Source organism: Oncorhynchus gorbuscha, linkage group LG18 (assembly GCF_021184085.1).
Source record: "Oncorhynchus gorbuscha isolate QuinsamMale2020 ecotype Even-year linkage group LG18, OgorEven_v1.0, whole genome shotgun sequence".
NCBI lineage: Eukaryota > Metazoa > Chordata > Actinopteri > Salmoniformes > Salmonidae > Oncorhynchus > Oncorhynchus gorbuscha.
Genome location: NC_060190.1, coordinates 65,955,403 through 65,979,998, shown reverse-complemented (window position 1 = coordinate 65,979,998; position 24,596 = coordinate 65,955,403). Strand labels below are relative to the sequence as shown.

The following is a 24,596-nucleotide window of genomic DNA, read 5'->3' as shown; positions in this document are numbered from 1 at the left end:
AATCCAGTCCTCATCCCCTCCTGGTCCTGGTCCATCTGTGTCGACTTGGTTTCTATGGTGAGGCCAGGGGAAACAGAAGCTTACTGATTCATTCTGTCAAGCACACTTTTGCAATCCCTGCACAGTGTCCGGTCAGAGCTCCTACATTCCCTCACAATCACAATCAGTATGACTGCAAAGTCACAGAGCATCTCTGTCATGTCTGCACAACATCCCCCCACCCCCACCACCACCACCACCACCACTACGACCACGACCATGACCACAACCACCACCACGACCACGACTACCACCACCATAACCACCACCACAACCACCACCACGACCACCACCATGACCACGACCACCACCACCACCACGACCACCACCATGACCACGACCACCACCACCACCACGACCACCACCATGACCACCACTACGACCACCCCCACCCCCACCACCACTATGACCACGACCACAACCACCACCACCATAACCACCACCACAACCACCACCACCAAGACCACAACCACCACTACGACCACGACCACAACCACCACCACCACCACCACCACCACCATAACCACCACCACGACCACCACCATGACCACGACCACCACTACAACCACCCCCACCCCCACCCCCACCACCACCACCACCATAACCACCACCACCACTATGACCACGACCACAACCACCACCACCATAACCACCACCACCACCACCACCATGACCATGACCACCACTACGACCACCCTCACCACCACCACCACCACCACCACCACCACCACTACGACCATGACCACACCACAACCACCACGACCACAACCACTACCACCATAACCACCACCACAACCACCACCACGACCACCACCACCACCATCACTACGACCACGACCACAACCACCACCACGACCACCACCATCATAACCACCACCACAACCACCACCACGACCACCACCATGACCACAACCACCACTACGACCACCACCACCACGACCACGACCACCGTGACCACCACTACGACCACCACCACGCCCACCACCACCACTACGACCACCACTACGACCACCACCACCACCATGACTACGACCCCCACCACCACAACGACCACGACCACCACTACGACCACCACCACCATGACTACGACCACCACCACAACCACCACCACAACCACCACCACGACCCCCACCACCACAACGACCACGACCACCACTACGACCACCACCACCATGACTACGACCACCACCACGACCACCACCACAACCACCACCACCACCACCACCACCACCACCACCACTACGACCACGACCACGACCACCACTACGACCACCACCACCACCATGACTACGACCACCACCACCATGACTACGACCACCACCACGACCACCACCACAACCACCACCTCCGCCACCACCTCCGCCACCGCCACCATGGTGATATAGAGTTGAATACCTCTGGAAAACAAGAAGCACTCAAGTCTTTATTACTAGGACACAGAGATGAAACACATAAACAGAAAGATGCAGAGTCAACCTGTTAACAAAACCCCACAGACTCCCTTCACCTGTCACCAGAGAGAGAGGAAGAGCAGTAACCATTTCTCTGATCCTCCTGCAGTGTCATAACCAATAGTCAGCCCCGTGCCCACTTCTCCAGATGATCCTTCCTCCTCAACAGCACCAGCTGAATCTACAACCACATTCCACCAACACTTCCTCAGACACCTCTCCATCTGTGAACTTCCACTGATGGCTATTTCACTCTGAGAATAATGGAGATCTCTACTGCATATTAAAGTAGTAGTGATACAATTGTGTTATTTTTTATTTAACATTTTTAGTGGGTGGCTCTTTAAATCACTGAGGGCTAAATGTAGTTGTTTTAAATTGGTGATACGTGCCGGGTGCCTGTCCAATTAAAGTGAGTCACTGAGGTGTCTGAAAAATTGCTGGGATGCAGACTCAAGTCATCGACCATTTCAGACTCTCTTTGGAGGGGGTCAGGGTGCTGGGCGATCTGGCGTATGTGTGTGTGTGTGGTGTGGTGTGTGGTGTGTGTCTACGAGTGTGTGTGTGTCTTTGTAAATTATTTATCTACTGTATGTGTAGCACGATGACAGATGACACAGCTGTCACAGTCCCTGTCCCCGTCCCCCTCCACCCCGCCCTCATCCGGTGTCGTCTTGGTATCCATGGTCAGGCCAGGGGAAACAGAATCTTAGGCAGGGTGACTGACTCATTCTGTCAAGTGCATTTTTGCCATCCCTGTATAGTGTCCGGTCAGAGCTCCTGCATTCCCTCACAATCACAATCAGTATGACTGTAGAGTCTCTGTCAGCATCACCACTTTGTTTACATACTCATCTCATATGTATATACTGTACTCGATACCATCTACTGTATCTTGCCTATGCTGCTCCATACCATCACTCATGCATATATCCTTATATCCTTATGTACATATTCTTTATCCCCTTACACTGTGTATAAGACAGTAGTTTAGGAATTGTTAGTTAGATTACTTGTTGGTTATTACTGCATTGTCGGAACTAGAAGCACAAGCATTTCGCTACACTCGCATTAACATCTGCTAACCATGTGTATGTGACAAATAAAATTTGATTTGATTTGATTTGATTTACTCTGTAACGCCCACCTGGCTGTAGAAGTCAAACCATAAGCTTATACCTGCCTTGATACCTGAAAGGAAGCGGTCCAACTCGTTGTCATGGAACTAAGTTAGTTCTTACTCATTGATGTCTGTCTGGTGTGCAGAAATATTTAAGCTCTGAAACCATGAAGTGAAATATACAGGAAAAGCAATATGTGTATCACCAATACAGCCCAAAAGCATCCATTCATTGACAGACTATATACGTACAGGGGTAGGCAACTAGATTCAGCCCCGGGCCAATTTCTGTCATAGCTATGTCATGCCCTGGCCTTAGTTATCTTTGTTTTCTTTATTATTTTGGTTTGGTCAGGGTGTGACATGGGGGATTTATGTGCATTGTCTTGTCTAGGGGTTTTGTATGTTTATGGGGCTGTTTCCTTTCTAGTTAGTTTTGTATTTTTGGGGGCTGTTTCCTTTCTAGGTAGTTTTGTATGTTTATGGGGAGGTTTCCTTTCTAGGTAGTTTTGTATGTTCATGGGGCTGTCACCTGTCTAGGTAAATTGTATGTCTATGGTTGCCTAAATTGGTTCTCAATTAGAGGCAGCTGTCTATCGGTGTCTCTGATTGGGAACCATATTTAGGCAGCCATATTCTTTGGGTATTTTGTGGGTGTTTGTTTCCTGTCTGTGTTTTCTGCACCAGTTAGGACTGTTAAATGGCATATATTATTATATTATTATTATATATTATATTATATATTATTAGTATTATTATTACTATTATTATTATTATATTATATTATTATTATTATTATTATATTATTATTATTATTATTATATTATTATTATTATTATTGTTTCGGGTTTGCCACGTTTATTGTTTTGTATTCTGTTCATGTTTTCTTATTAAAATACATGAACTCTAACCACGCTGCGTTTTGGTCCGATCCGTGTTTCACCTCTTCAGAGGAAGAAGAGGAAATCTGCCATTTACAGAACCACCCACCACAACAGGACCAAGCGGCGTGGTGAAAAGCAGTAACAGCAGGAGAGGCAGCAGCAGCAGCAACAGCAAGAGAGGCAGAACTATTTGGAAAAATGAACTTGGGAGGAGATCCTAGATGGGAAAGGACCCTGGGCACAGCCAGGAGAATATCGCCGCCCCAAGGAAGAGCTGAAGGCGGAGAGGCGCTGGTATGTGGAGGCAGCACGGCGGCGCGGATGGAAGCCCTGAGAGTCAGCCCCAAAAATGTATTGGGAGGGGGCTCACAGGAAGTGTGGCGAAGCCAGTTAGGAGACCTGCACCAACTTCCTGTGCTTAACGGAGGGCGAGAGAGACCGGGCAGGCACTGTGTTATGCTGTGGAGCGCACGGTGTCCCCAGTGCGGGTGCATAGAGTGGGCATCGAGCCAGGTGCCATGAAGCCAGCTCTACGCATCTGGTCTCCAGTGCGTATCCTTGGGCCGGTGTACATGGCACCAGCCTTGTGCATGGTGTCCCCGGTTCGCCTGCACAGCCCAGTGCGGGCTATTCCACCTCGCCGCACTGGCAGGGCGACCGGGAGCATTCAACCAGGTAAGGTTGGGCAGGCTCGGTGCTCAAGAAATCCAGTGTGCCTGCACTCGCCCTGAGGTACGTGTCCTCGGCCCAGTACCACCAGTGTCGGTACCACGCACCAGGCCTACAGTGCGCCTCGTCTATCCAGCGCTGCCAGAGCCTTCCCCCCCTCTCCCGTCTGTCCAGAGCTGCTAGAGTCTCCCGTCTGTCCAGAGCTGCTAGAGACTCCCGTCTGTCCAGAGCTGCTAGAGTCTCCCGTCTGTTCAGAGCTGCTAGAGTCTCCCGTCTGTCCAGAGTTGCTGGAGTCTCCCGTCTGTCCAGAGCCGCCGGAGTCTCCCGTCTGCAAGGAGCCGCCGGAGCCGCCAGTCTGCAAGGAGCCGCCGGAGCCGCCAGTCTGCAAGGAGCCACCGGAGCCGCCAGTCTGTCCAGAGCCGCCGGAGCCGCCAGTCTGCAAGGAGTCGCCGGAGCCGCCAGTCTGCAAGGAGCCGCTGGAGCCACCAGTCTGCAAGGAGCAGCCGGAGCACCAGTCTGCCAGAAGCCGCCGGAGCCGCTATTCAGCCAGGAGCCGCCAGAGCCGTCAGTCAGCCAGGAGCCGCCAGAGGAGTGCTACTTGAGAACAGATTTCATAAATTAAAAGACTTCTGTTGATCAAAAAACTCAAATCTATAGTGGAGGAGTACAGAGATGTACATAACTGGATCAAATCAACCTTGGTCCCATTTTGTATTCCATCAGTCCCTTCTCATTGTGCTTTGAGAAATCCCATCCAACAGACCCTGATCGACACCCCTATGATGCTGCCTCCTTGGCATACAGGCTTTGATTAACAGCCTGCAGGATGTTCAGCAGCCTCCAGCAGGCCTGGTTCACAGCCGCCAGCAGGCCTGGTTCACAGCCTCCAACAGGCCTGGTTCACAGCCGCCAGCAGGCCTGGTTCACTGCCTCCAGACACGCAGACCTGGTTCATAGATTTCACTACACTCTTAGAAAAAAGGATTCCAAAATAGTTATTTGGCTGTCCCAATAGGATAACCTTTTTTTGGTTGCATGTAGAACCCTTTCTGGTTCCAGATAGAACTCTTTTGGAATCCATGTAGAACCCTCTGTAGAAAGGGTTCTACATGGAACCGAAAAAATGTTTTTACCTGGAACCAAAAAGTGTTCTACATACAACCAAAAAAGGTTCTTCAAACGGTTTTCCTATGGGTACAGACAAAGAACCCTTTAAGGTTCTAGGTAGCACCTTTGTTTATAGGAGTGTGGGCCTGGTTTGCAGGGATACAGCAGCCCAACTGAACCTTCAGCTGCCGCTGAGACACAGAGCGGAGGGAGAGGAGACGGGGTCGAAGGAACCCGGGAAGAGAGAGGTAGGCCCAGATCACTTCAACAGAAATCACTTCTGCCTGGTGTTTTATACAATTGACGGATTACATGGAGGCCTCTGTTCTATATCATGCTCCCGGTTAAAAGGCTGTCAAACAACCACCTCTCGTAAAGCTAGGTGTACAGGTGTGTGACTTGATGCTCAGATAATATACACACACACACTTGTCGCAGACACACACACACTTGTTACAGACACACACACACTTGTGAAACACACAGGCACACATAGACAAAGGCACACACACACACACACATTTCTGAATCTGCAACACTCTATTTTCTCTTCCTCTATTCCACAGGATCTAAGTTATGGAGGGCCCCTGTCATGTAACAGAATAACACATCCAGAGTTTACTGTACTGTATCATCATTCTGGAGGAGTTCCTGAAACTGCTGGCCCCTGCTGGTTAAAACTCATTGCTAACCGCTGAATAGTGTTTCTGGACTTCACAGCTAAACATCTTACTTTGGACAACGTCACTGATTTCCGCTGAGGGTGAGAATGGAAGCCAGGAGATGGATGGATGGATGGATGTTGTCTCCATGCTACAATGACAACAGCATGCAATACAGCTGTTTCAAAGCTTCCCACTGGGCACACACTGGTCGAAGCAACATTGTTTCCACATCATTTCAATTAAATTACGTTGAACCAACATGGAAAAGGCATTGAACTGAAGTCTGTGCCAAGTGGGTCGAGGCATTACCAAGATGGGATACAATTTCACATGAATGTATATGAGAGAGCCTGGAGTGTTATCCATTTCAAGCAGTTGGAACTAAGCATTTAGAGTCGCTTTGCATTTGTTCATCAGCAGATATAAACATACTCCCCCCACAGTCTAATATATGCCATTTAGCAGACGCTTTTATCCAAAGCGACTTAGAGTCATGTGTGCATACATTCTACTTATGGGTGGTCCCGGGAATCGAACCCACTACCCTGGCGTTACAAGCGCCATGCTCTACCAACTGAGCTACAGAAGGACCAGAAGGATCTACTTAAGCAATAAGGCACAAGTGGGTGTGGTATATGGCCAATGTACAACAGCGAGGGCTGTTTTTATGCACGACACATCGCTGTCAGTCAATCAGCATTCAGGACTCAAACCACCCAGTTTATATTAACGTATGACCATCCCAGGAAAGGACTTAATGGTTTGCATTTACACAACTCACATTTCCAGCTATTTGTCACTCCCATTCTGATTACTGTGCTGGTTTCAATCTTTCAGAATGCATGGGAGTAAATAACCATTAAGGAGGAAGTAGAAATTGGCTGGTATAAAAAGCAACATCAACACAACCAACCTGGATATGAGTTTGAGACATCCTTATCTCCACTCTGCATAAGGAGTCTGGTTCCATTCCCACTGTATACAGTATGAATACCGAGTGGAGTTGAATTGATTCAGCTGTCATGAATTTTCTGTTTAGTGTGAGAATGTATAATGTGGCGAAATGAAACAAATGAACGGTTTTATGTCGTTTTATGAGCCTCGTACTCCTAAATTACCACAAAATGACTCCGTGACAATCCCCATCCTCTGTTCTCTCCTTTAGCGTATTCCAGAGTAATCTCTCTCTCACTCTCTCTGTCTCTTTCTCCAACCATCCCCCTCTCTCTCTCTCTCTCTCTCTCTCTCTCTCTCTCTCTCTCTCTCTCTCTCTCTCTCTCTCTCTCTCTCTCTCTCTCTCTCTCTCTCTCTCTCTCTCTCTCTCTCTCTCTCTCTCTCTCTCTCTCTCTCTCTCTCTCTCTCTCTCTCTCTCTCTCTCTCTCTCTCTCTCTCTCTCTCTCTCTCTCCTATCATTCCAACCCCCCCCTCTCTCTTTCTCTCTCTCTCCCTCTCATTCCAACCGTCTCTCTCTCATTGCTCATTCTAAATCTATGAATTTCTGAACTTAATTTCCCTGGTTTTTCCCGAGCCTCAGGGGCCATTCTCATTCCATCACTTCTCTTTTTTCACCTCGTTTCCTCTCCTCCCTCCTGAGTGAACAGTGGAGACAGGATATGAGGTGACGTGTGGTCCGGGAGGTTAGGCCAGCAGGAGGATGGGCACGATGGGCACACAGGCATGGGGAGGGGAGAGGCTTGGGCACTGCACTGAGCTCACAGGACACCCCTGCCAAAACAGGCAGCGGAGGGTTAGTAGCAGTGCAATTTCCTTCCCACACACGACACGACCACAGGGCACATCGTGATACCTCTCACTTTAAGGGTCCGTGCCACAGAATTAGCCATGCCTGTCCCCTGAAGAGGCTGTGGTGCACTGCTCAGGGTTACTGTGCCTTCTCATGTGAGACCCTGTGCTGTTAAAAGATACCCTCAAATGTTCCTTCAAGGGACTTGACTGGTGAAAACAGCAGCACTTATGCCTTGAGGGCCCGTTTGAGAGGCAGCACAGAGGGAAGGAGAGAGGAGTACAGCTCCATCCCCCCTCTCTTCATCTCTCTCACTCTGTGTTATCCCCCCTCAGAGCTTCCCCTCTGCCTGTAGGCTTTAGGTCTCCTCTATGGGTGCTTCTCCTCACTATGTGTTTACCAGTGTTTTAATATACAGCACACACATTTCATGAAATTATGAATATGATGAACTAAATTGATTCAGAGGACATTCGCCTGCGACATTATACAAAAATTAACCAACTTAGCTCTACTTTAAATGAATATCAACTCTGATTATCAAATGGAGATATGGTTAGGTGAAATTATGCGTTCACAGTATCCTATGGATATGAATGAACAGCTGATTTGAGTGAAACAAACATGTTAACTGCTTTGTTATCCAACCTAATAAATGTATTAACTGCTCTGTTATCCAACCTAATAAATGTATTAACTGCTCTGTTATCCAAACTAATAAACGTATTAACTGCTTTGTTATCCAACCTAATAAACGTATTAACTGCTCTGTTATCCAACGTAATAAACGTATTAACTGCTTTGTTATCCAAACTAATAAATGTATTAACTGCTCTGTTATCCAACCTAATAAATGTATTAACTGCTCTGTTATCCAAACTAATAAATGTATTAACTGCTCTGTTATCCAACCTAATAAATGTATTAACTGCTCTGTTATCCAAACTAATAAACGTATTAACTGCTCTGTTATCCAAACTAATAAATGTATTAACTGCTTTGTTATCCAACCTAATAAATGTATTAACTGCTCTGTTATCCAAACTAATAAATGTATTAACTGCTCTGTTATCCAACGTAATAAACGTATTAACTGCTCTGTTATCCAACGTAATAAACGTATTAACTGCTTTGTTATCCAAACTAATAAATGTATTAACTGCTCTGTTATCCAACGTAATAAACGTATTAACTGCTTTGTTATCCAACCTAATAAATGTATTAACTGCTCTGTTATCCAACGTAATAAACGTATTAACTGCTTTGTTATCCAAACTAATAAATGTATTAACTGCTCTGTTATCCAACCTAATAATGTAGAAGATCAGTTCTAACTGTGACTCTGTCATGCGCCTTAATATTATGATTGGCTTTTTGAAATATCCCAAACTGATTTTCTCTCTTTGAGGGGGGGGGGGGGGGGGGGGGAGAAACTAACAGTCAAATTGCCTGTCTGAACATCATGATGCAAATAATTGTCTTCCCTGGACGGTTACCTCTAAAATACTCCCTCCTCTGCAGAACTTCCTTTCAGTCACTAGAATAGTATAGCTATCTTCAAGGACATTCCGTTCCCTTCCGGCTACCCGGATAAGGCACTAAATAAACTTCGGTTAGTGCTATATACGGCTGCTAGAATCTTGACTACGACCCCAAAATTTGATCAGTGCTAACTTCCTTCCCTGCACTGAAACTTGAAACGGGTCGGTTGAGCTAACGTAGGTTAATGCGATTAGCATGAGTTTTTTAAGTAACAAGAACATTTCCCAGGACATAACACATGTCTGATATTGGTAGAAAGCTTAAATTCTTGTTAATCTAACTGCACTGTCCGATTTACAGTAGCTATTACAGTGACATAACACCATGCTATTGTTTGAGGAGAGTGCACAGTTTTGAACATGAAAAGTTATTAATAAACAAATTAGGCACAGTTTGGCAGTCTTGATACAAAATGTCGAACAGAAATGCAATGGTTCAATGGATCAGTCTAAAACTTTGCACATACACTGCTGCCATCTAGTGGCCAAAATCTAAATTGCAACTGGGCTGGAATAATACATTATGGCCTTTCTCTTGTATTTCAAAGATTACATTACAAAGAAATACAAAATAAAAGGTTTTTTTTCTTTGTATTATCTTTTACCACATCTATTGTGTTATATTCCCGTACATTCCTTTCACATTTCCATAAACTACAAAGTGTTTCCTTTCAAATGGTACCAAGAATATGCATACCCTTGCTTCAGGGCCTGAGTTACAGGCAGTTAGATTTGGGTATATCATTTTAGACGAAAGTTGAAAAAAGAGGCGGATCCTTAAGAGGTTTAAGTCATTACTTGAAGACTAATCTCTTCAGTAGGTCCTATGATTGAGTGTAGTATGGCTCAGGGGTGCGAAGGTGAACGGCAAGGCACTGAAGCGACGAACCACCCTTGCTGTCTATGCCTGGCCGGCTCCCCTCTCTCTACTGGGATTCTCTGCCTCTAACACTATTACGGGGGTTGAGTCACTGGCTTACTAGTGCTCTTCCATGCCGTCCCTAGGAGGGGTGCGTCACTTGAGTGGGTTGAGTCACAGATGTGATCTTCCTGTACGGTTTTGTGCCCCCCTCGGGCTCGTGTGGTGGAGGAGATGTTCGTGGGCTATACTCAACATTGTCTCAGGGTAGTATGTTGGTTTATATCCCTCTAGTGCTTTGGCAAAGTGGGTGGGGTTATAACATGCCTGGTTGGCCCTGTCCGGAGGTATCGTCGGAAGGGGCGACAGTGTCCTCCGACCCACCCCTGTCTCAGTCTCCAGTATCTATGCTGCAATAGTTTATGTGCCGGGGGGCTAGGGTCAGTCTGTCATATCTGGTGTAATTCTCCTATCTTATCTGGTGTCCTATGTGAATTTAAGTATGCTCCCTCTAATTCTCTCTCTCCCTCTCTCCCTCCCCTCCCGGAGGACCTGAGCCCTAGGGTCATGCCTCACGACTACCTGGCACGATGACTCCTGGCTGAGCCCAGTCCACATGCTCGTGCTGCTGCTCCAGTTTCAACTATTCTGCCTGCAGCTAGGGAACCCTGACCTGTTCACCGGATGTGCTACCTTGTCCCGGACCTGGTGTTTTCGACTTTCTCTCTACCGCACCTGCTGCCTCGACCTCTGAATGCTCGGCTTTGAAAATCCAACTGACATTTACTCCTGAGGTGATGACCTGTTGCATCCTCTACAACCACTGATTATTATTTGACCCTGCTGGTGATCTATGAACATTTGAACATCTTGAAGAACAATCTGGCCTTAATGGCCATGTACCCTTATTATCTCCACTCGGCACAGCCAGAAGAGGACTGGCCACCCCTCAGAACCTGGTTCCCCTCTAGGTTTCTTCGTAGGTTCCTGCCTTTATCTAACCACGGCGGCAGGTATACTAGTGGTTAGATCGACGGTCAGTAACCGAAAGGTTGCTGGATCGAATCCCTGAGTTGGCAAGGAAAAATCTGTCGTTCTGCCCCTGATCAAGCCAGTTAACCCCCGGGTGTCGAGGACATGGATGTCGATTAAGGCCCCCTGCACTTCTCTGATTCAGAGGGGTTGGGTTAAATGCAGAAGGCACATTTCAGTTGAATGCATTCAGTTGTACAATTGACTAGGTATCCCCCTTATATTCTAGGGATTTTTTCCCTGCCACTGTGCTTCTGCATTGTTTGGGGTTTTCTGCTAATGTAAAAGGGGCTTTATAAATAAATGTGATTGATTGCAACGCTTTAAGAAGATATGGAACTAACCCCTCCAGCATGTTCCTATATAGAAATAACTATTTCCCCCTCTGGAAACATCAACTCTCTAACAGGTGCAGTAGCATCCACTTACCTCCAGGGCTCTCCTCTTGCTAGTGAGCAGCTTGGCGATGTCTCGTGCCACCCGCTCTACCAGGTCCTTGGGATTGTTCTTCTTGATGTCAAACTGACTCTTCTTCTCATTGTAAATCTACAGAGAGAACACAGGAGTCAAATATTAGTTCAAAATGCCTGTCAGTTTTTGTTGTGAGTCACAAGAGCCACGTAACACTGGCCATTGCTATGCTTTCTATTTTCAACATAGCACACACACACTTAGCAGGTCATTTCATGTAGCTAATAGGGCAGAGCTGTCCTTATTGACAGTGCACCCTAACCAGCCGACGTCTGTGGGGTAATACCAAGCCAGCCACTAAATGCACACACAAGCTAAATGTCCAAGATCCCTTAGTGAAAAGTGATAATGAACGTAATCGGGAGAGACAAAGACGGAAGCGCGTGACCAGAAACGAGAACAGGGGCGATGACAGCCAACCAGAAGCCAGAATCATGACAGATGTTTGTCCACACAGAGAGGCTGTGCACATCTTTATGGGCTCTGGCCAAAAGTAGTGCTGCATTATAGGCTATAGGAATATACTGTAGGATGCCATGTCAGACCCAGCCAGAGGACTCTTCTCCCAGTATCCTCTGTTTCACCTGAACAAGTAGTCCTCAGCAGTGGTTCTGGGTCTGAGCTCTGGCAGGCAGACATGCTCTGTGGTCCACAGCAGGCCACGTCCCTTGGGTTTAAAATACGGCACACTTTCACACTGCAAAACCACCCTCACTCTGGCTTGGTGGGTTTGTAGTATACTCTTAGAAAAAAGGGTTCTAACAGGATTATTCAGCTGTCCCTATAGGATACCCCTATTTAATTCTAGGTAGAACCCTTTTTGGTCCTATTTAGAACCCTTTTGGGTTCCATGTAGAAACCTCTGTGGAAAGGGTTCTACATGGAACCAAAAAAGGTTCTTCAAAGGGTTCTCCTATGGGGACAGCCAAATAACCCTTTCAGGTTCTAGATAGTGCTATTAAGAGTGTAGGACTATTTCACAAGCCTTTTTTCATGTACTGTTGATGTGATTAGACTACGTACATTGGGGCTGAGTAAGCTATGTGTAATAAGGAGAAATCAATGCGTGGGAATGTGTTTTGATGATTAATACATTTACATACTCTCTCTTGATTGGTGCATTAATAAAAGTGAAATTACAACCACAGAAATCTGATTTACTTCCTCTTGTACTTCCTGAAAAATTGTGGAGGGGTAATATTTAATGCCCGAGGAGGTGTGGTATATGGCCAGTATACCACAGCAAAGGGCTTTTCTTAGGCACGACGCAATGCAATGCCACAAACCCCTGAGGTGCCTTATTGCTATTATAAACTGGTTACCAACGTAATTAGAGCAGTATAAATACCCGTGGTATGCGGTCTGATATTCCACGGCTGTCAGCCAATCAGCACTCAGGGTTCGAACCCCCCAGTTTATAAATAACTATCATTTATAGGAGCTATTTATATGCTGAGATTTACGTGTTTTGTGTGCAGCGATTAGAAGAGGAAAATGTCAGCCTCCATCACCTATGATCCATCACTGTCAGGCTAAAAGGTAGGTGTGCAGAGAGGCAGCCAGTAAAATCTGAACTCATCATGAGGGGCCACTGTGGCTCGCGGGTCTGCGTACCCACATCCATACCCACATATGCAGTCAGAGCTGGCCCTAGCCTTTTTGGGGCCGTACGTTACATTTTGTTAGGGGGCCCCGCCTCTTTGCGAGCAAAAGATTGATAGCGGAGAGACTTTTGAAAATAATTTCATCTCCTGCAATTCTACACATTTTACCATAGGGTTGAGATAAATGTTTTCAGATTTTAATATGATATTTGAGTTTAGATAGCCGGCCGCTAGACTAATTTACCAAACCAAAAAATGATTGGCAGACATGGGCTAATTGAGTGACTGCTGATCCACGAACAGACTTCGGATGGATCCGCAGGCCTACAAAAGGGAGGCCAGTTGCCCACTCCTGGCCAGTGCGCATTTCTAGCCTGGTGCGCTATATTCTAGCTCCTCACATTGGCCGGGCTAGAATGAGCATCCAGCCAGGACGGGATGTGTCAACTTTACACTCCAGACCTCCAGTACGCCTCCACAGCCCAGTACGTCCTGTTCCTGCTCCCCGCACTCGCACTGAGGTGCGTGTCTCCAGCCCAGTAGCACCAGTGCCAACACCACGCACCAGGCTTCATGTGTGTCTCCAGAGCCCTGTACGCCCTGTTCCTCCTCCCCGCACTCACCCTGAGGTGCGTGTCTCCAGCCCGGTACCACCAGTGCCGGCAGAACACACCCGGCCACCAGTGAGCATCCAGGGTCCAGTACTCCCTGTTCCTGCTCCTGCTCCTCGCACTTGCCCTGAGGTGCATGTCTTCAGCCCAGTACCACCAGTACCGGCACCACGCACCAGGCCAACAGTGCGCCTCGCCAGTCCAGAGCGTCCGGCTACAGTACCCAGTCCAGAGCGTCCGACTACAGTACCCAGTCCAGAGCGTCCAGCTTCAGTACCCAGTCCAGAGCATCCGGCTACAGTACCCAGTCCAGAGCGTCCAGCTACAGTACCCAGTCCAGAGCATCCGGCTACAGTACCCAGTCCAGAGCGTCCAGCTACAGTACCCAGTCCAGAGCATCAGACTACAGTACCCAGTCCAGAGCATCCGGCTACAGTACCTAGTCCAGAGCGTCCAGCTACAGTACCCAGTCCAGAGCGTCCGGCAACAGTCTACAGACCGGAATCTCCTACGACGGGCCACAGACCGGAACCTAACACAACGGGTCGCAGTTCAGAACCTACCACGACGGGTCGCAGTCCAGAACATACTACGACGGGTCGCAGTCTGGAACCTACCATGACGGGTCGCAGTCTGGAACCTACCCCGACAGGTCGCAGTCCGGAACATACTACGACGGGTCGCAGTCTGGAACCTACCACGACGGGTCGCAGTCTGGAACCTACCCCGACAGGTCGCAGTCCGAAACCTACCACGACGGGTCGCAGTCCGGAACCTACCCCGACGGGTCGCAGTCCGGAACCTACCAGTCCGGATCCGCTAGAGTCCGCTAGAGTCTCCCGCCAGTCCGGATCCGCTAGAGTCCGCTAGAGTCTCCCTCCAGTCCGGATCCGCTAGAGTCCGCTAGAGTCTCCCTCCAGTCCGGATCCGCTAGAGTCCGCTAGAGTCTCCCTCCAGTCCGGATCCGCTAGAGTCCGCTAGAGTCTCCCTCCAGTCCGGATCCGCTAGAGTCTCCTTCCAGTCCGGATCGGCCAGAGTCTCCCTCCAATCCAGAGGCGCCACTCACTCCAGACTCGACCATCAGTCCAGTGGCGTCCTCTAATCCGTGGTCGGCGGTGAGGGTTCCCGCTCCAGAAACATTAAGTGTGACGAGTGGCTCAGGACGTGGAGCGGGGTCCACGTCCTGAGCCAGAACCGTCACCTCGGAGTCATGCCCACCCAGACCCTCCCATATAGGTTTAGGTGTGCGGCCAGGAGTCCACATCTTTGGGGGGGGGGGGGGTTACTGTCACGCCCTGACCTTAGTGTTCTTTGTTTTCTTTATTGTTTTGGTTAGGTCAGGGTGTGACATGGGTGATGTATGTGTTTTGTACTGTCTAGGGTTTTTGTAGGTTTATGGGGTTGTTTACCATCTAGGTGTTTATGTATGTCTATGGTTGCCGAGATTGGTTCTCAATTAGAGGCAGCTATTTATCGTTGTCTCTGATTGGGAACCATATTTAGGCAGCCATCTTCTTTGGGTATTTCGTGGGTTATTGTCTATGTCTAGTTGCCTGTGTCTGCACATATGTAGTATAGCTTCACATTCGTTTTTTTTGTTTTTTTTGTAGTTTGTTCAGTGTCCGTCTTCATTAAAATATAACATGTATTCAAATCACGCTGTGCCTTGGTCACGCTGCGCCTTGTGTGTGTGTGTGCATGTGACACACACACACACACACACACACACACACACACACACACACACACACACACACACACACACACACACACACACACACACACACACACACACACACACACACACACACACACACACACACACACACACACACGCCATTTGAGAGGAGGGCATTTCTCAAGGTGGAAGAAGTCATTAACACATCATCTTATTAACCCATGAAAACAAGAGGGAAGTTTTCTCTGCTCCATTGACACACTACAAACCCTGACTCTTTTCAAGTGATTTTCCCAAGTTGATTTAAAAACCACGCCAAATTTGTTTTAAAAATATGACTCTCTAGTCCCTCCCGCTGAACACTTATGTAAATGTGATATTTCAGTTTTTATTTGCTAACATTTCTAAAAACCTGTTTTTACCTTGTCATTATGGGGTATTTTGTGTAGATTGATGAGGAGAAAAAAACATGAATCCATTTTAGAATAAGGCTGTAACGTAACAAAATGTGGAAAAAGAGAAGGGCTCTGAATACTTTCTGAATGCACTTTAAACAAAATAGACAGATGAAGGTAGACGTGCATCAGTAGTCTTCGAGATTTCACACTTTATTCTCCTCGTTTTATGAGATATACTGTACATTCATTATATCTACTAGACTGCAGCTAGCACCCTCTTCTGGACAGTCACATACACACTGGGCATGTTGTACCATTGTCTTAAGCCTCACTAGACTATATCTCTATCTGGATCTATGAGCACAAACCTGTCTGAGTGCTTGTAGTGTACTCCGCCTGCAACTCAGCAATAACAGCCCAGCACAGACAAATAAAGTGGGATCGTATTGTACTGTGCTCGCAGCTCTGACAGATGCTAGCACCACGGAGAGAGAGGGGGATCCAGGTACTGTATCTCTATGGGGAACACCCGCTAATGAGCAGTCCTTGGCTGAAGCTCAAATGGCACCCGATTCCCAGTGTAGTGCGCTACTAGAAGATTCTAGAAGAACCACACAACTAGTCTGACGACGGCTAGAGCCCTCTCCCAGGCATCCAGGTACATGTAAGTGGAGGTTGGTGGATCATACAGTATTTGGAAAGCAATATGTTTGGGGGTAGGGAAACACTTGGTACCACAAGTAAAAATGCGAAATTGAACATATTCAATTGTCTATGAATTTATTTAGCTAAATATTTGCATACAGTACTGTGTGCAGTTTTCTTATAAAGTCATACTGACACGCTCTCAGCAGCATTCGTTACATTCAAATCCAACCCTTGTCATCACTTGTGGATCTATTCAGAAAGGGAAAATTGCATACAGTTGAAATTGGAAGTGTTGGAGTGGGGCATGCTGTATGTATATCATAGCAGTGTATGGAGTGTTGGGGGCATGCTGTATGGAGGGGGCATGCTGTATGTATATCATAGCAGTGTTGGAGGGGGCATGCTGTATGTATATCATGCAGTGTTGGAGGGGGGGGCTGTATGTATATCATGTATATCATAGCAGTGTTGGAGGGGGCATGCTGTATGTATATCATAGCAGTGTTGGAGGGGGCATGCTGTATGTATATCATAGCAGTGTTGGAGGGGGCATGCTGTATGTATATCATAGCAGTGTTGGAGGGGGCATGCTGTATGTATATCATAGCAGTGTTAGCAGTGTTAGCAGTGTTAGCAGTGTTGGGGGGATGGGGCATGCTGTATGTATATCATAGCAGTGTTGGAGGGGGCATGCTGTATGTATATCATAGCAGTGTTGGAGGGGGCATGCTGTATGTATATCATAGCAGTGTTGGAGGGGGCATGCTGTATGTATATCATAGCAGTGTTGGAGGGGGCATGCTGTATGTATATCATAGCAGTGTTGGAGGGGGGCATGCTGTATGTATATCATAGCAGTGTTGGAGGGGGCATGCTGTATGTATATCATAGCAGTGTTGGAGGGGGCATGCTGTATGTATATCATAGCAGTGTTGGAGGGGGCATGCTGTTGGAGTGTTGGAGGGGGGCATGCTGTATGTATATCATAGCAGTGTTGGAGGGGGCATGCTGTATGTATATCAGTGTTAGCAGTGTTGGAGTGTTGGGGGCATGCTGTATATCATAGCAGTGTTGGAGGGGGCATGCTGTATGTATATCATAGCAGTGTTGGAGGGGGGCATGCTGTATGTATATCATAGCAGTGTTGGATGCTGGGGGCATGCTGTGTATATCATAGCAGTGTTGGAGGGGGCATGCTGTATGTATATCATCATAGCAGTGTTGGAGTGTTGGGGGGGCATGCTGTATGTATATCATAGCAGTGTTGGAGGGGGCATGCTGTATGTATATCAGTGTTAGCAGTGTTGTATATCATAGCAGTGTTGGAGGGGGCATGCTGTATGTATATCATAGCAGTGTTGAGGGGGCATTGGAGCAGTGTTGGAGGGGGCATGCTGTATGTATATCATAGCAGTGTTGGAGGGGGCATGCTGTATGTATATCATAGCAGTGTTGGAGGGGGCATGCTGTATGTATATCATAGCAGTGTTGGAGGGGGGGGCATGCTGTATGCTGTATGTATATCATATATCATAGCAGTGTTGGCAGTGTTGGAGGGGGGGGCATGCTGTATGTATATATCATAGCAGTGTTGGAGGGGGCATGCTGTATGTATATCATAGCAGTGTATGGATATCATAGCAGTGTTGGAGGGGGGCATGCTGTATATATATCATAGCAGTGTCAGAAGCTCAAATAATGAAATGTGTGATTTGGACTGACTTCACAGTAAAAAGACATGACTATCAGTGATGTGACTGAGTCATGTCTATGATGCCCGGACAGTTTCCTGGATATGACTGTAATTAACACAGCAGAGGAGGAAACTGGCAGTTGTGGTGGCTCTGCAGTGTGGATAGGGCCAATGGAGCCGGTTGGTCGCAACACTAGCACAGGATCTAAAAGAGTTGGCATGCCAATCCAAGCCAATATGCTCACCCTGGCAGTCATGAGAGTGACACACACATGTGTGGTGCACTCACACACGGATGATTAGCTATGATAACTGGTTGCTGTGTGCCAAGCTCGGAGTGTGTGAGTGTAAACACGCAGATGGAGAGTAGGGTGTGGTGACACTCCAGAGAATCTCTGTTAAAACAGGACTCTCTCTGCTCCATCTTTATCCAATCAGAGAGCCACCGTTCTCTGCTTGTCCAATCACAACTCAGCATCTCTTCCCCTCCGTGACTCTACTCCCGCTTCCTAAAAAAGATTTGTGAAAGCTGCAAAATAATTTCAAACACCTCTATGTTCGCTATCTCAGAAATCCTCAAATGATTCTGCCATCAACACAGTCTAAATACCTCTAAAGAGAAAAACTATAATAAATCAATAAAAAGGAAAATTATGTTCGGCTCCCACTTTGTTGAAAAATATAATTTTGTTTGTTGGGGCCTTTCTACTGTTTGCTCTGACAGCAGCCTATGTCTGTGTCTAAGAGACAGGACTGCTTATTGCTCTGTGAAGTCAGCCACAATAGGAGGCATCAGGCTGGTGCCGGCTGAGGGTGACAGAGACAGATGCCACATCATTAAGGAATATTAGCGGGCTCTGCCGAGCAGACCGAACCAGTATCCACAGGCCCCGGGAACAGTTCAATAAGGGAGAACACAGGCAGGGAGAAATAACGGCACGACACGGCACCGCACAGCAGCCCCCCAGAGGAGCTCAATAAGACACAACAAACCAGGACCGCCAAGACCGACCGTCAGAGTTCAGTAAGACTGAGAAGAGAGAACAGTCAGGGATGGCTGGCACTGGAGGTACGACCATCCAGAGGATTTTAGTGAGACAGAACAGGAGAGTTGACTGCTATGGTGGCTGGCCTTAATGTGTCATTCAGAGTGTTCTGCTTTGTTGTTGAGTTGGGGGGGACACTGTCACAAAAAAACCTTACAAGTATGTAAGTGCAGAGAGAAAACATACATGGTAATATAACATATAAATACTGTAGGCCTATCCACTCTGCCACTAAAGTGGAGTCCAACTCAACAGTGATCCAAGCCAGAGTGATCAACTGCAAAGCTACTGGTTCACTGAGTCAAACAGCCTGAGCATGGTGCATCACAGGAAACTACATCTAAATATTTACACACACTAGCCCTGAGGGAGAGGCTTATATTAGAGACACAGAGGAAGACAACGAGAAAGAAAGAGAGAATGAGAAAGAGAGAGAACGAGAGAGAGAGAGAATGAGAGAGAACGAGAGAGAACGAGAAAGAACAAGAGAGAGAGAGAAGGAGAGAGAGATATGAGGAGAGAGAGAGAGATATGAGGAGATAGAGGGAGATATGAGGAGATAGAGGGAGAGAGAGAGACAGAGAACATGATGTGTAACATGATCAGAGGGACTGTCAGCCAGGATAAACAAAATACACAAGTCACACACTCACACGCACACCTACATGCACACACTCATGAATATATATACACACACACATACACTCATAAATATATATATACACACACAGCGCTATGCCACAAAGTCAGCGTACACAACACCCTGTCAGATCTACCTAGTGGAACCAAGGACAGGGGCACTGTATCTGTCTGTCTGTCTGTCTGTCTGTCTGTCTGTCTGTCTGTCTGTCTGTCTGTCTGTCTGTCTGTCTGTCTGTCTGTCTGTCTGTCTGTCTGTCTGTCTGTCTGTCTGTCTGTCTGTCTGTCTGTCTGTCTGTCTGTCTGTCTGTCTGTCTGTCTGTCTGTCTGTCTGTCTGTCTGTCTGTCTGTCTGTCTGTCTGTCTGTCTGTCTGTCTGTCTGTCTGTCTGTCTGTCTGTCTGCCTGTCTGCCAGCCAGCCAGCCAGCCAGATGGAACTATGCTGCTACTGAACAACCTCTAACACTACCTGACTGGTACTGTACTGAACAACCTCTAACACTACCTGACTGATACTGGACTGAACAACTTCTAACACTACCTGACTGATACTGTACTGAACAACCTCTAACACTACCTGACTGGTACTGGACTGAACAACCTCTAACACTACCTGACTGATACTGGACTGAACAACCTCTAACACTACCTGACTGATACTGGACTGAACAACCTCTAACACTACCTGACTGATACTGGACTGAACAACCTCTAACACTACCTGACTGATACTGTACTGAACAACCTCTAACACTACCTGACTGATACTGGACTGAACAACCTCTAACACTACCTGACTGATACTGGACTGAACAACCTCTAACACTACCTGACTGATACTGGACTGAACAACCTCTAACACTACCTGACTGATACTGGACTGAACAACCTCTAACACTACCTGACTGGTACTGGACTGAACAACCTCTAACACTACCTGACTGGTACTGTACTGAACAACCTCTAACACTACCTGACTGATACTGGACTGAACAACCTCTAACACTACCTGACTGATACTGGACTGAACAACTTCTAACACTACCTGACTGATACTGGACTGAACAACCTCTAACACTACCTGACTGATACTGGACTGAACAACCTCTAACACTACCTGACTGATACTGGACTGAACAACTTCTAACACTACCTGACTGATACTGGACTGAACAACCTCTAACACTACCTGACTGATACTGTACTGAACAACCTCTAACACTACCTGACTGATACTGTACTGAACAACCTCTAACACTACCTGACTGATTGTGTACTGAACAACCTCTAACACTACCTGACTGATACTGGACTGAACAACCTCTAACACTACCTGACTGATACTGGACTGAACAACCTCTAACACTACCTGACTGATACTGGACTGAACAACCTCTAACACTACCTGACTGATACTGTACTGAACAACCTCTAACACTACCTGACTGATACTGGACTGAACAACCTCTAACACTACCTGACTGATACTGGACTGAACAACCTCTAACACTACCTGACTGATTGTGTACTGAACAACCACTAACACTACCTGACTGATTGTGTACTGAACAACCACTAACACTACCTGACTGATTGTGTACTGAACAACCACTAACACTACCTGACTTATTGTGTACTGAACAACCTCTAACACTACCTGACTGATACTGGACTGAACAACCTCTAACACTACCTGACTGATACTTTACTGAACAACCTCTAACACTACCTGACTGATTGTGTACTGAACAACCACTAACACTACCTGACTGATTGTGTACTGAACAACCTCTAACACTACCTGACTGATACTGGACTGAACAACCTCTAACACTACCTGACTGATACTGGACTGAACAACCTCTAACACTACCTGACTGATACTGTACTGAACAACCTCTAACACTACCTGACTGGTACTGAACTGAGTGTAATGATAGGAGAGCTACCTGCATGTCTATCTGACTGATACCTGCCAGAGCAGCTGGTAATCAGGCTTGACTTTAGAGCAGCTCCTAACTTAATTCAGATGTCACTCTAACCCTGATACAAATGAAACTCCTCACCAGTGTGAATAGACCGTCTAATATCACCTGGCAACCAAGACACACACAAACATACAGACTGACAGACAGACAAACATACAGACTGACAGACAGACAAACATACAGACAGACAGACAAACATACAGACTGACAGACAGACAAACATACATACAGACTGACAGACAGACAGACAAACATACAGACTGACAGACAGACAAACATACAGACTGACAGACAGACAAACACAAACAGACAGACAGACAGACAAACATACAGACTGACAGACACACAAACATACAGACTGACAAATGGGGCCAGATGGACAGATGGACAGATGGACAGATGGACAGATGGACAGATGGACAGATGGACCTGCAAACACTTACTGTAACTAATCTATGGCTCTTCATTCATTGATCACTTCAGCAAAATCAAAAGGTCATAGAGATTAACATACAGATTCAACTCACAATACTGGCCCACAGCCAGCCAGTCAGCCAGACAGTTACTAACTCCCAGCCAGACAGAAAAAGGAATCAACCCCTTATTTTGAAAGAGTAGCCAGAGAGAGAGGGGAGAGAGCGAGAGAGGAGAGAGCGAGAGAGAGAGAGAGAGAGAGACACAGAGAGAGAGAGGAGAGAGAGAGAGAGAGAGAGAGAGAGAGAGAGAGAGAGAGAGAGAGAGAGAGAGAGAGAGAGAGAGAGAGAGAGAGAGAGAGAGAGAGAGAGAGAGAGAGAGAGAGAGAGAGAGAGAGAGAGAGAGAGAGAGAGAGAGAGAGAGAGAGAGAGAGAGAGAAAGAAAGAAAGAAAGAAAGAAAGAAAGAAAGAAAGAAAGAGATAAAGAGAGCAAGAGAGAGAAATATGGAGCAGCAGTCTCCTCCTCTCCTCTCTTCACCATCCTTCCTCAGGTTATTGGTTATTCAGACAGAGATAAATTACACTCTTTTTATTAACTTGCTGATGGTACGGAATATTTTTTTTCACCCAGTAGATTTTCTCAAATAGACAGCAACAGAATATGCTCTATAATGCTCTATAATTCTTTCATCCCCCTCTTCCCTCCCACTCTGTCAGCATCCCACTCTTCATCTTTCTCTCTAGCTTATTCCCTCCCAACCCAGCATATCATTTAAACAGCAGCCCATACACTGTCATGCTAATGGCCAGCCAGAATCCATATCCAACACACAATCATACAAATGTTATCTTCCATCCTATCACATTAGACCACAGTGGCCGCAGCATAGTAAAGTGCCCTAGTGTGCGTGTCTGTGTGTGCATCAGCATGTGTGTGTGTGTGTGTGTGTGTGTGTGTGTGTGTGTGTGTGTGTGTGTGTGTGTGTGTGTGTGTGTGTGTGTGTGTGTGTGTGTGTGTGTGTGTGTGTGTGTGTGTGTGTGTGCGTGTGCGTGTGCGTGTGCGTGTGCATGTGTGTGTGTGTGTGTCAGGGCTGTGCTAGCCCTGCTGAGGAGGAGACATGGTCCTGGGGGGCTCTCTGTTTGGCGTCTCCTCCACTTCCTGCTCATCTCCCTGATTACTGCTCCACTTCCACACCACTGATGAAGGCTGGCACCTGTCCATCACCCTGACTGAACGCTCACATCTCAACGCTGCTGCTATCAACACAAAGAGCCTCGCTCATCACTCGCTTTGTCTATCTATCACTCTGTCCCATCACTCGCTTCCTCTATCACCCTGTCTCTGTCTCTGTCTGGACTCTCTTCCTGTCTTCACCATCTCATCTGGTCTCCTCCCTGCTTCTCAGACCTATAGTCCACCTGTCCATTTCATTGGCCATATTATTAACACCTTCAGTCAATGTGTTTGCACGAGGTCATTGTAAAACTGGGACAATGTAATTGGGTTAACAGCTGTCATTATCCGGATGTACTGTTTTCATCTGACTGGTTTCTGACCAGGCTGTCATTATCTGGTCACAGTGACCATGGCTGCATCTTTTACCAATACAGTGCACTACTTTTGACCAGAGCCCATATGGGAATAGTGTGCCATTTGAGAGGCAGCCCATGACTGTCCTTCTGCTGTTACAGTATGTCCCAGTAGCAGGATGGTCTCCAACAGTATGTTTGAACTCTCTCCTCTCTGACTTCCCATCCTGGGTCTGTCTTGGTAACCTTTCCATTCCCAAAACCCCTGAGCAGGTTTAAACGTTTTGCTATAATATAGCACTCACTGCAAATTAAAGTAGCTGTAATCCTTAATCTCCATAGTACATTCCCCTCTGAAAAAACCATCAGGAAATACAAGATAAGTAATGAGATGAAAGTAAGCAGTTAACAATGGAACAAAAAAATGGATTGGCTGAATGTTGGGGCGGATTTCATAGCGAGTGGTATTATAAAACTGGGAGAGGAGGTCAGCAGAGCAACATTATGTAACTGAGCTGGGGGAATATTGTGGTGTTAGGAGGATTCACAATACCACAATAATAGCCTTACACTCCAGGCCATAAAATACTTCAAACCACATATTACACGTTCATAAGCATATTACACATTCACATTATGTTAAATTATTGCTGGTTAATTTGTGTCCTTTTAATCCATGAGTAATGACCATGAATATAGAACTAGAAAATGGTTTGTTCATATAATACATTCACTGTTCAGTGGAGGTCTGACATCATAAGCCTGGC

The 24,596-nt window shown here is 46.8% G+C and overlaps 1 protein-coding gene across 6 annotated transcripts in view; it reads right to left on the bottom strand.

Annotated features, from left to right (window-relative positions):
* Window positions 1-24,596, bottom strand: part of LOC124002966 (voltage-dependent calcium channel subunit alpha-2/delta-2-like) — a 359,322-nt gene that overhangs the window by 252,615 nt on the left and 82,111 nt on the right. For all 6 annotated transcript variants that reach the window (XM_046310832.1, XM_046310833.1, XM_046310834.1 and 3 more), the window contains exon 3: window positions 11,541-11,657. In XM_046310832.1, the coding sequence (XP_046166788.1) occupies window positions 11,541-11,657 (117 nt within the window). The remainder of the gene's footprint in view (window positions 1-11,540; window positions 11,658-24,596) is intronic.